General features: G+C 34.7%; 1 protein-coding gene across 1 annotated transcript in view; it reads right to left on the bottom strand.

Moving 5' to 3' along the window:
* Window positions 1-2,141: 2,141 nt before the first annotated feature.
* LOC138310139 (neuropeptide S receptor-like) overlaps window positions 2,142-14,219 on the bottom strand; it is a 45,603-nt gene continuing 33,525 nt past the window's right edge. The window contains exons 6-7 of the mRNA XM_069251266.1: window positions 7,870-7,974; window positions 2,142-2,889 (exon numbers count right to left, since the gene is read on the bottom strand). Of these exons, the coding sequence (XP_069107367.1) occupies window positions 2,618-2,889; window positions 7,870-7,974 (377 nt within the window). The 3' untranslated portion in view covers window positions 2,142-2,617. The remainder of the gene's footprint in view (window positions 2,890-7,869; window positions 7,975-14,219) is intronic.

The following is a 14,219-nucleotide window of genomic DNA, read 5'->3' on the forward strand; positions in this document are numbered from 1 at the left end:
TAAGAGGAGAATCGACAATCGCCACAATTTTAGAAAATGTTTGCCGGCATTGGTTACAAAACAAAACACGTGCGCTACATATCATTTGATTGATTCATAGACATATTCTGGTAGTAATGTCTTTTTTCAGGAAATGTTTCGGCAGTTTTGACAAATTTCTCGATCCTCATTCCGTCGTACAAACGAATCCCTTGTGGTTCCGCCTACACCCGTTATGGTTTCCCCTGTCAATATTTCATCAACATGTCTTTGTATATTACAGCTACCCTCCATTTTTTATAAGTGAATGTGACCTTACACTCACAATCAATACCTAGCCAGAAGGACAAATAACTGTGACGGGTAAGGAAAATCAAGGCGTATATACGCTATTCGGACGTGTATATTCGATTGATAGTTAATACATTCAACATAAGGATTTGTCACGCACTTATACTTTTAATAGCATTCAAAATATCTGCATTATTTCATAATTATGTTACAAAATACAACTATAACATGTAGAAATCGATTATGTGCATTTTTAATACATATCATGGACACAGAAGAAGGGTTGGAACGATCGTGGAATACATTATTGTTGAGTTCCGGAAGTTAGCAGAATCCGAATCTATTGTTATAACATGCATTTCAGCTTCACGTACATATTCACTCAAACTCAATAATAGAGTGCAAATGAAGTCGCCGTTAAAATAGAAAAAATACAGAAAGCTGCAGTATTGTTATTTATATTGACATTTATGCTTGCCATCCCTGTCGTAAAAAACCAAGAAAAATATCAACAGAAATTCTTCATTTTACTCTCTTACTGTTAATAAAGAGCCTAAAATATAATGTTCGTTACTGTCGCCATTTAACCTGTCTGTATTCAATGCGTATTTAAATTGTGATACAAATGGTCTCGCACATTATGTTTATCTTAGAATACATTATAATACATTGAAACATCGTGCTATATCAGCCGAAACATCTATTTCATTATTAGAGGTTCAAAACACAGGTTTAAATGCTGTCGATAATTCCAATGTAATATTCGTTACGAAATTATAATCGGGTTCAAATAAGTACCTATTGTTGTTGAAATTTATCACAACGTTAACGTACGTTTCTGCGAGATTGTCTTTTCTTATAAAATGACCACTAAAACATACACTATTATAATGAATCAATGATAATTCTGCGTAAATCATATTAAACAATAGCGTAGATATAAGGCTGTAATGTTCGTTACTGTCTAAAAACAGACAACATTTCCATTCACCAGTTGAAATGGTATAAGCCTATGGAAACTCATAACTTCAGTATAGAAACAGTAAAAAGGGAGTTTCTAATCGTATTATTAAGCTGAATATTCGAATGGACATGTGATTTTGAAATGTGCGTTACCGAAATGTTCGTTACTGTGATTTACGAAACTACCTACAAAGTATATACTGAGTCAACAGCTATACCTTAAATGGAACACGTGACTCGAAGTGAGTGCCCGCCATCATTTCAAGGTTGGGATTCTGTTACAAAATCTTAATCCTCGAGTGAGATAACCCGATCTCAGTCACATACAGGTAATAGATTTTATTGGTCTCGGCCAGGGGACAGAACCCATAGCCTTCCCCACAGGGGCGAGCGCTCAACGCAGGGCCAAAAATGAGGCGGTGCCAAGGAAGGCATTAGGAAAGATAAGATCCTAAATTAAGTCGCCTTTTACGATCATGCAATAGGGGCAGCAGGTACAATGCTAACGCCCTACCTGCAGGGCCTCCTTAACTACTGGACAGATTTTGATGAAATTTGGTAAAGAAAACCGCTACATTAGGAGAACAGTTCTGTAATGTCCCTTATTAATGGAGTTATTACTAAATTTGTAGCGGCGGGAATATTAGTCGTCCACTACAGACCTCATTGATAAAAGTTTCCTGTAGAACTAAAGTGACGTTTAGCCGGCCTTTGTTAGGCGACACAACCCATTTTACCCTTCTTGCTAAATATCAAAGTGCTTGGTATATATCATTGTCTTAATCTGATTAAAATAAAGATCTTTATTATCACTACGTTTAATAAGAGGATCTGTATGTTAATCAGATTATCATTGTATACTCGAGATATGTCTTCACCAATACACATCACTGAAATAGTTTGCCTTAATTGATTTTTGTTTGTTTGTTTGTTTGATTTATTAACGTCCTATTAACAGCTATGAGGCAATGCAATGCATTTATGATGGATCGCTTGGAAGATCCCATTTAAAGAATTTAAATCTATGAACGAATTAAACACATATCATATACATATTTCTAAACTGAAATCCATGTGAATAGCTGTGTATATAATATGAAATAAATCCCACTTGAATAACCTATTTCTTTTCGCTATATTTTGTTCACAAATGTCCATACACTATATACTTATTTTAATAAGGCATGTAACAACACTGACATACCGCAGTCTTCCAAAATATACAGTCATTCACACATAATCATCGGATACAGGAGATAGCTGATAAACGTAAACAACAACCAACCAACCGAAAGTTAACAATAAATCTCTCGAACTAATAAATAAACAAAAAACATGTAAAATCTGGGCGGAAATTCTTAAAATGTCTGACACCAGTTTTAGTTTACGTGATTCGTGACGTCATTGTTTTCGACCACTCGGAGTCACGTCGAATGTTAGTGGTAAATGTCGCTTTTAGACTGATCCCATTTGTCTCATGATGCTGCTTTCCCTTCCGAAGAAGTCGGTGGTTGAAGAAGAGAAATACCATCGGGTTGGCCACGCTGTTCATCGGAGCTAGCGCCATCAGTATGAAGAAGGATCCGTTCAGGTCGACCACGTTATATACCACCATGATCGTGTATATCGTGAAGGGGCCCCAGGACACCAGGAATACTGAAATTAAGGAAATCGGGCCATTAAAATGTTAGCATATTTCTAGTACCAACTGCTAACTGTAAACCACTTAATTTCTTTCTTCCCTTTATGGGATGTTCTCATATCCTCTATTTAACTGAGTGGTTATAATTATAGTCCTTAATCGCAATTTATTATATTATATGCAATATTTTATGATGAAAATAACAAAGCAAAGAGGCGAGTTATTGTGTACGCTAAATTACGGTGGTTTATTTATTCCTTACCGTATATGTATCCAAAACATTACATATTCGAAATGACTGTCTTAAATTTTCTTAATGTTTATTAAATAATTGTTGCTGTCATTCATTAAGCCAACGCCATGAATCAATCACCAATAGATCAAAATATACGGTTATTTTGATCATAAAACATATATTGTGAAAACTAAGCAAGAAAAAGGTCTAAAACGTTATAAGGTAATAAATGATAGATTCCTGAAAATATGTTGTCACCGTCGTATTAAATGTAAAACCAATCAAGTTATAAAAATGTATTTTCCAAATCATTCAATGAACAGACAACAAATATTTGATGCAATATTATAGAAATGCGTGATCAATAATATATAGATTGCCCGATTCAAATTGAGATTCCGGGAATGTACCATCTTTTATAGTATTTTTCTTAAGATGAATTCTAACCTTGTTCAATTATGGTGCACAACGTTATGAATATGAATCAGAACCGTAGCAAATGAGGCCTATCTATCCGTAAGTAAATTGGTCTTCGCTGCCTGGATTGGCAACGATTAGTTGTACCATGTAACCAGTGTTGAAACTACCGATATACTTGTAACATTATAATGCCAAAATATGTTCTAAATTCATTATTTTTCATGTATTTATTTCCATTTACCGCATTTGTGTAAAAAGTCAATTATTATTTGCAGCTAAATGCATGTTTGTTTGTAGATCCAATAAATTTTAGTTTAATAATAAAGAAATAAAAATAACTAAATTGGAATTAGAGATTGCAGTTTTGGGATATTCCGGAAATGCAAGCTTAACTTGAAGCGATAGTAAATATGTGGATTGTGGCAAAGTTATTGAAAAAATAATATCCATACAATAAATTAGCTTAATATACCATCGTGACAAGATTGATTTAAAGAAAACAATACAGTTTTCTGCAATTTGGTCCAAATATCGTAAATTTTTGCAAATTCTCAAGAATTTTTATATAGTTACATGATTAAATGCAGAATTTTTTTATTGCATGTATTTAATATATTTACATTGAAATTGCAAATGTTGTTCAGAATAATTATTGAACTTTATACATGTATATATTACAGTTATATGGCTGTTTAGAATTCTAAGTCATGTGCCTTATTTTCATCAGTTATACAAATCTACTGTTGTGAGTCACTCGAGGGGAATTATAAAAGGCTTATATTTCATTAAGTTAGCATTGAAATGTTGTATCAATGCTGTATCATCTAGTTAAGTTATCATCTTTCGTAATCTAATGTCATTTAGTCGAAACGTCTATTGACATAAAAGTATGATCACTATAAATAATTAACACTTATTGTTAGTAATTGCCTGCAGTAGACTGTTAAAATGTACAATGTTGAAAATTATATGTATTAATATAACGATATTCGCTCAAAATCTTGCCTTCAAGAAATGTACCGAAACGCAATGAAAGTCGCCCTGTGATTCTTCTATATCTCTTTATTTTTTGTACGAATTCCAGAAGCGATAGATATCCACTAGCTACTTTACAAAGTAGTTGAAAATATTTACAACTTATAAATGTCATAACATTTGTTATTATAGTCAGATATTCCAGTAACAGCGCAATGATAACTAGAGTAGCTTTCATAGAGATTAGAATACCGGTTCTTGAATTTGAGTAGCTTTCACAGAGATTAGGATACCGGTATTTGAATATGAGTAGCTTTCACAGAGATTAGGATACCGGTATTTGAATTTGTACAGTGACTTTATCAACCTGATATCCCACCCTCCCAACCACCCGTATGGTTTGTTTTATATAAAAAACGTGATGCATGACAGTGGTTCAGCTCATTTACATATAATGGAATGTATCATTAAACGTATGCCTTACGTTTTTGGAAGGGAGGTAACTCGTACAGATTGTTTTCTTTGTTATTTTTTTATGTAAACTAGAGAGGGAATCACTGGATTTATACAATTTCGCTGATAAAATAACATATACATGAATTTTAATAATGAATCATGATATCTTGTTGGATCTTTTGTAGAAACTGTTCTTCAATCGACAAAAATACAATGCCTTGAGTCAGCATTATCTGGTGTAAAATAAGAAAATATAAAAGTTTGTTTTCTGAGTCATATTGGTTTTTGATTATTACACAAAAATCATATCGTTAAAATATTTCTTTTCAATAACTAGGCGACAACTATTTTCAAGGTCGCAGTGTTCAAATATAGTCATGGGTCATTCGGTCGTACAGTACACACACAAGTTATAGAGTCTGTGTAGGAAATGCTTATAATTATTTGTGCTGAATATGTACACATGGTCTATTTGCACCAAAAAATACCATAAGGAGGTGATCAGGTGATCCCGACATATTTATCGACTAATAATCCTAAAACATCTAACAATGAGACTCGTTTGTGAAGATAGGCGGAAGTGTCATGCAGATATATAGTGATTTTTGTTAGTTTAAACTAAAAAGCAACATAAACTCACAAACAAAATTCATCAAACGGAAATCCTATCAAATAGATGTTAGATAAAAATCAAAGTCCAATCGAACAAAGACGAAACGTAACCTTTAATGTCGTGATGATTTGTATCTCAGTTTAATGGAAATAATGAATAAACCAATGATCGCGTTGAAGATTTTTTGGACTGGTATTATATGACGAGTCTTCTAACAATGTACCAGACCTGTCATCAATCTCAATTATGTTTTCCGAATGGGCAATTATCTTTAAATGATCTATAATACAATATATGGGGGATTTGATAGCACTGCATGTAGGTTGTATTGCATCATTAGCGCATTACCCATGCACCTGCGTTAGGAAGTTTTTTACACTCACTTACATAAGAAAGACAAATGGTTTTAAGAGCTGTGTATGAAAATGAATGAGGTCAATATACTGATATCAGATTCGATAATGGCTATCCGAAAATAGTATCCTTACTCTTACTTTTACCATGAGCCAGCTTTACCTACATGTTGATGATGAAAAATGCATGTAAAAGTAAAAAAAAAAAAAAAAAACATCATTGAATCTCTCATTGTATGTATGTATGTAATACTATGTATTTATGTATTTATGCATGAATGTACAAACTGTGAGTAGGACGACTGGTAAGCCCGTTGTCAATATAAAGAGACCAGTGGGATAGTTGATTGCAAAGAGACACAACACAAATATACCTCAGTCTGTCAACACACACAACACTGTTCATACCCCGCATACATGGGAGGCCATCCTTACATATTTATATTACAACTGAACAGTACCTATTTGTTGTTACTATGACCAATATATGTTATTTTCCAATATTAACATTGGCAGTTAGGCTCTGGCGTACTAATACCACAATCAAAGTCCAAAAGGTCGCGTATACACTGGGTTCAAGTCGGTGCGAGAGTTCACTACAAAAACTGTTAAAATAATCTGAAAATTGACCAATATGACAATTTACTATAATTAAAATATTTGAAATGAATAGTTTTATCTATTTTCTTTTTTTAATCGATAATGACTATTGAAATGTAAATATAAGCATTGGTTGTCATATTTTTGACATGAATTGATGTGTAACATACATTGTGTGTTCTAGCATATCACGCGCACCACTGGATATGCTAGAACACCCGATGAATGTTACACACCAATGTATGTCAAAAATATGACAACAATGCCTAAATAACCCTGCCTGTTAATAGGACGATAATTAATCAAACAAACAAACACTCCCCCTTTGACTTATCGGAACACACGCTCACAGTGCCGCTGTATTACCATTGCGATTACTGGGTCAAGTGTATGGTACTGAAACAGGGAACACAACGCTAATTATTATTAACATGAATATAATATCCCCCCCAGAGAATGCACTGGATATCAATTAGACATTATAAAATATAGTAATAGTTTACATATTGTTTTCTATATGCGTAAACAAGTGATATATGTCCTTTCGTTTCCCCGACAAAACACTTCAAAACACGACAGATTTATGTGATTTGTTCCAAATATTACTTTGTAAAGCCAGGGTTAATGGCTTTGTTATATTTCATTTATGACGTGCCTAGTTATTTTTATAATAATAAAACATTCTATTGCTGTTTCTTGCAGTTGACACTAATGAACTCATAAACATCAAGATCGTCATTTGGTGAATGGTATTTCCTGACGAATGCTTGTGAATTGTCGTGTCTATATAAAAATATTTTGTTGCTACGAGAAAAAATCATTAAACAAAATCATGACAAACCGTAAATTGTAAGCAACTGTTATCAACATGTTTGTTATTGAAACATTGGGTTCTTTTGATTTGATGAGTAATTAATACATTGACAAACAACAAAAACAAGTTATTTATAGATGGTAACGAACGTTATATATTATTATTTGGCTCGTCTGTCGACATTTTCGTCCAATTAATAATAGTCATAAAGTACTGAATCAATTTTAACTGAATACTGAATAACTGAACCGAAGGGACGGGATCACTTGGGATGATATAGGTATCATAGATAAATCAATACTTGTCAAAAAGTATTGGTTGAAATGAAGTCCAAGCACTTTACTTAAATTGGCTATAAATCTCTTTGGATTATTGGAAACGAATTTTAAATAGATGGTAACTAAAAAAATAGGAATGTTAATTTTCAAAATGGCCACGTACGTAATTAATGAAATATACAGATTTTTTCGTATGAAGATAAATTTAAAAACCCATTTTTTGTGACCTAGTGCTCTTTGATATACGTACCCGAGACAACGACGAATGTGATCTTGATGGTCTTGACCTTAGCTCTGTGTATGATACCGGAATTAGGGCTCAGTCGGTTGTTGGCAGTGTAAATATCACAATGTGCTGAAATGCAGGAAAGGATTTTTAACGAACAAATATATAATAAATAAATAAGATCATATTTACATTGGATTATAACGTTGGTATTAGATGTCGTTCTGTAACCGTGTATATATACATGTATTTCAATTGTTAAGAGATTAATATTTCAGCAGTTGTTTTTATAACAGAAAATTTCGGCTTTTATTTCACTATGCTCAAGGAAATTTTATGAAACTAAAATAAGTTCATTTACAGTAGTTGGATATCCATTATTTTCAACTAAGCTAAGGTATTTATTATCTATAGGATATCAAACGCGAATGGCTTCTATTTGATTGATGAATCAGGGCGAATGCCGAGGGAGCAGTTCTGCATCGATTTATCTCCATAATATCCCGACAGTCAATCACCTAGACGTCCATTTATAGTAGGTGTATCTCCATTATCTTCTACTATACCAAAGGTTTTCGTTTGTCAGACGTAATAATTATTGTCACTGCATTAATTTTTGAAAGTATTTCGTACACGCACCTTGCAGTTCATTTACACAACACACCACATACACAGGAGGTTGTCCTTATATGACCCTGGCTGTTGATAGGACGTAAATATTGTATCGGTATAAAGATGTATACAAAAAAAAACTAAAGGTACAATCAATTCCGTCTTTCAAGAGAAAATAACCACAACGAAATGGCTTTAATGTATAACATGCTGAAAACATTTTTGAAAACATAATTTCATATAATGTCTATTCATAAGTAAATTAGAAAATAAATACTTCTGAGTCATTTTTTTCAATTTAAATTAATACTATTAAAACATTGATCGTTTCCATAATTAACGTTTATTGCGAGAGACAATGCCAAAATCATATATATAATTTTTCTGTCAAAACCTTTTTAGTAAGAAGAGGTAATATTCCCTTTTACGTCGAATATTTTCGATAATAATTTCGAAAGACTTCACAAATCCTAATCCTGTGGGATTGCTACAAGAAAGAATTGGAAATACTTCACAATCCCTACCTCTGTGGAATGCATAAATATTGAATTCGATATACTTCACAAACCTTACCCCTCTGAGATTCCTACAATTATAATTTGGAAAGACTTTACAAGCTCTGCCGGATGGGGTGTCCTTGTTAGGTGCCTTCGTAGGCAGGTCAGTATAATGTGACTGGGTGGAGTGTGTTGTTTGGTGTCTTCGGCGGCATGCTTAAGTGATATAGCACTATAAAAAAGGGCAACAGTTCCAGTATACAAAAAGACACAACATGAATACACAACATGAATACACCACAGTCTCCCAAAACATGCAACTCGCACAACATACACGCAACACACCGCATACATTGGAGGCCGTCCTTACATGACCATAGCTGTTAATTGGACGTTGATTAATCAAACAAACAAACAAACAAAGCTCAGTAATATCACACTATAAATCCACATACCACAGCACATTGCACACATGGGTTGACCCTGGCTGTTAACAGGACGTATAATGAACCAAACATTTCATCAATCATAAATAGCAGCAAATCTTCATACTAATGAGAACTACAGTAACGATACAATAACAACATAAGGACAATAAAGACTATCCTTGGCTACCTATAGTATTGTTCAACTTGCTATTCAAGAAATATTCAGACATTTTTGTTCAGTGCCTGTTTTGTAAAAATAATCAAATAACACGTCTATGTATAGTAACTTATTATATTTTCTCCTGAAACTGTGATAAAATTGACAAGATCGCAACGCTAATTTAATTGTCTATCTTCACGAACGAGAAATCATGAGCGAGTAGGGATACAATTTAATATGGTGACAATAATTCAGGGATTTTGACAAGTTGTTATGCACATACGTCAAACATGATATTGTCATCAGTACCGGAAGGAAGTACAAGCATAGCTTTGACTCAAGAATTTCTCATAAATCTGTATAGTCGAATAAAGATATATGTATAGTAGTTTTCGTCTATATTATACTTTATCAGCATATAGCGAAAACGCCAATAAATTATCATATGTACGATGAATTAACAATGATAAAGTGTATCCCTTACTCAATCCCCTTAGGTTGGCCTGATCATATCGTGCGAAAAATAATATTGCAATTTGGAATTACGAGTTATAATGTTTTACCGAGCTTATGAGAAACCATTGTTTTCCTTAACAAAATACAGACAAAACTTATTCACTTATTATTAGCTCAGCTGGTCCAAAGAACCTAAGTGAGCTTATGCCATACCGTGGCGTCCGGTGTCCGTGGACCGTTTTCCGTCAACAATCAAACTTCTTCTCCTTAAGCGCTGATTGGAATTCAACAAAATTTGACTGGTAACATCCTTATAGGTAACTGACTGAAAATTGCACAAATAATGGGGATGATTCCCAGGAGCCTGAGGGGCAGGGTCAATTTGGCTATTTTCATATAAACGACTTCGTCTCTGAAACTAACCATGGGATAGTACCCGTAATGCAATGAAGCATCCTTATAGGTTGGGAATTCAAATTTTTACAAATGATGGGGCTGGCCCCCGCGGGCCTGAGGGGCGGAGTCAAAAAGGGGTCAATTTGACTCTTTCCATATAATCGACTTCTCTGCAAATAAACATCAGATAACACTCATAATGCAATGGAAGCATCCTTATAGGGTGGTGTTCTCTTCAACTAAACATCAGATATAACTCATAATGAAATGGTAGCACTCAAAAGGGGTCAGTTTGGCTATTTCCATATAAACGACTTCTTCTCTGAAACTAAGCATGGGATAGCACTTATGGTGCAATGGTAGCATCCTTATAGGGTGGCGATTCAAAATTGTACAAATGATGGGCCTCATGTTAATATCTACGTCCTTTTGACAGGCAGGGACTTTTTATAAAGGAAGGCATCCCGTTATGTTGTGTCTTGTGTGTGTGTGAAGTGTGAGATGAGTGTTTTGGGTAACTGTAAACGTGCTGGTCGGTGTCTCTGGCTGCATGCTCCAACGAAATACAACTAAAAAGGGAAGAGTTCCACTACTTCAAGAAAACACGAAACGAACATCATTCAAGAGCATATGCGTTCACACACCGCAACACATTGCATACATTGGAGACCGTTTTTTAAAAATAACTTAACTTAAGACGTTAGCCCCAATCAACGAAACATGAAAAATAAGTAAATTAACTATTATTCTTATTAAATATTAAACATTGATCTTAAGGCTGCATGCGCAATTGATGCAATCTAACACAAATGGTATTTACCTTTAATGCCTGTCATGTCGATCAAATAACGCAATGTTGGAGCTGCAATACACATAAGTTTTTTATGACGAGCGGTAAAGACTAGATTATCCGGTATGTTTGTCGTTGGAAGGAAACCGTCTCACAGAACAGGTCTTTATCTTTAAAGTGAAGACATGGCAATACTAATGTACAACCTCTCACGTTTCAAATGTGTAAACACATGTTAACTTAATACGGTTAAAGTAATGTATGTATTGCAACGTCGACAGGGAAACGGTACAAAATAAATTTAGTGTGGTGTTTTAGAAATTTCTGGCTCTAGTATACAATTTTAAACTCTATACCGATTTCTGTAGTTGTAAACAACAAGCTTAAACCCCTATCAAATGAAACAAATAATTGTAGGTTAATCCAAACAAAAGCAAGATTAAGGTAGCATTTTACCGTTAAATCAAGCCACCATTCCATTTTGTTTCCATCATTATATGACAAACATCCCGAGGGGAGATTTAATCGCGTATTGTTTGTGTGGGGACAATATTATAGATAAATGTGTTTAAGAGACATGATTTTCCAACCCACGTTCAATTATTGGATATTTTTGTATTGACAATAATCATTTAATTACTTATTTTTTAATGTTAAACATAACGTCAATCAGTGCCATGTCGTCAGAGCTGACAGATGATCACCAAAGATATAACACTAATTACTGATTTAAAAAAACGCCTGTTATGTAACAAAAATTCGGTGAGCATCATTTTATATTTGTTTCTTGATCAGAAATTGACCTATTTTGTCTTTGATAGTCAAATAATGTGTCAAAATACAGCTATCACAATTTTTTTCTTTAATATATATCTTTATATCGCTTCACCAAAGACCTTGAGGTAGGAGTTCGCCCGTGCTAGGAAAACTCGGAAGACTCCCATGACCAAGCTACCTTAGTGTATGCTTAACGTTGAACTTAAAGAGAAAGACTGAGTGTAGTTTATACAAGAGGCCCATTGGCCTTAACGGTCATCTGACTATTGGCATAATACAACATAGTTGTTTAAAGATTTTAGCCTATTTGACCCATGTGAATGAAGATCAAGGTCATTTTTTTAAAACAATTTTATAGTCCTTCATCCCAGCATTTCACAGGCCCAATATCAGGTCTCTATGCCTCTTAGTTATTCACAGAAAGTTATTTCAGCATGTCACAGTCCTAATATCAGATCTCTACGCCCCCTAGTTATTCTCAAGAAGTCGTTTAAAGATTTAAGCCTATTTGACGCCGTGGCATTGAATAAAGGTCAAGGCCATTCATTTGAACAAACTTAGTAGCCCTTCATCCCAACATGCCCAATATCAGTACCACAGGCCATCTGGTTCTTGAGAAGAAGTCGTTTACAGATTTTAGCCTTTTTGACCCCTGATACCTTAAATGATTTGTTTGTTTGTTTGTTTGTTTGTTTTTGATTAATTAACGTCCTATCAACAGCTATGGTCATGTAAGGACAGCCTCCCATGTATGTGGTGTGTTGCGTGTATGTTGTGCGAGATGCGTGTTTAGAGAGACTGGGGTATATTCATGTAGTGTCTTCATGTATAGTGGATCTGTTGCCCTTTTTATAGTGCTATATCACTGAAGCATGCCGCAGACGGCACCAAGCAACACACCCCACCCGGTCATATTATACTGACAACGGGCGAACCAGTCGTCCCACTCCCTGTAATTTGAATAAACTTTGTAGCCCTCCATCCCAGCATGCTACAGACCAAATATCAGTACTCTGGGCCTTTCGGTTATTGAGAAGAAGTCGTTTGAATTAAAAGTTTACGCACGGCGGACTGCGCACGACGAGGGACGGTGCATGATGACAATAGGTCATCCTGACCTTTCGGGTCAGATGACCTAAGGCAGTATAAATTGTGCACGACATAAAACAACAAACAATCAGAATGCCCTCATTAGCGCTTAACATAAAAAGTAAAATGTGACCGGGTGTGGCGATTTTGTTGGATGTCTTTGGAGGCATGTTTCAGTAAACAAAAAGGATAAGAACTCCATTACAACCGTGGGACACAATTCTAAAGGATGACAGCCACAAAACACAGTACATACACTGGACGTCGTCTAAAATGATCATTTGTTACTAGGACCTTAATAGGACTAATCGACTATCTTTAAGTGTTATAAAGGTTCTTTGCTATTCTGTTTAAATGGTGACCAAGTCGTTAATATGTCATCATCTTGGCTGCGAGTTCGAATCCTATGTGGAGCAGTTGTTAGGTTATCGATGTTGTTCATAACACGTCCTTGGCCTGGCTGTTAATATGTTGTGTAACTAATGACACCCAACTTTTTAAACTATTTTTTTAGTTGTCACATATTACCGTGACTTTAACATTCGGCGAACGAGTTTTTTTCAAACTGCCCGAAATTTTACGTACATTGGCCTATTTCATGACAATAAAACATCCTTTACAGTCTGGCATCACTATTAAACTATTAGTTGTCCGACTACCCGACACTCCACTTGTATTGACTAATGGCCGTTCCGGTGCTATAAAGTGCCTGCAGAAGGAAAGCCATGAACTACGCCACCTAATTGATAACACTGACGTATGAAGAGAGCTATTTGACACGTGTCATACGTAAGGTGGTGCTGTATGATGGAATCAGGTCATACGAATTTATTGGTCGCTGTATACACAGTTCATTGTGTCTATTATGGTATCAGCACCGTGCAGTCAGCCGCTGATGTATTAGTTACCACCTTACATGGTGATGGGAGCCAGAGTGGCTAAGCTTAATTTATGGCCGGTATTACATTTTATCACAAATGCTGCGTTAATCCTTGTCTACGGCATGCTATATATATATATCAAAATAGTTTAACCTATAAAATAGTCTTTATGGGATGAACTTATTATCAGAATTTAAAATTAATAGCTTCTTAACTTCTCTTTTGCGTAGCATCTAAGGTGAAAGTAATGTCTGGGATATACAGTAGGCAGTTTGTGATGTAAGCTGT

Source organism: Argopecten irradians, chromosome 16 (genome assembly GCF_041381155.1).
Source record: "Argopecten irradians isolate NY chromosome 16, Ai_NY, whole genome shotgun sequence".
NCBI classification, from domain to species: domain Eukaryota; kingdom Metazoa; phylum Mollusca; class Bivalvia; order Pectinida; family Pectinidae; genus Argopecten; species Argopecten irradians.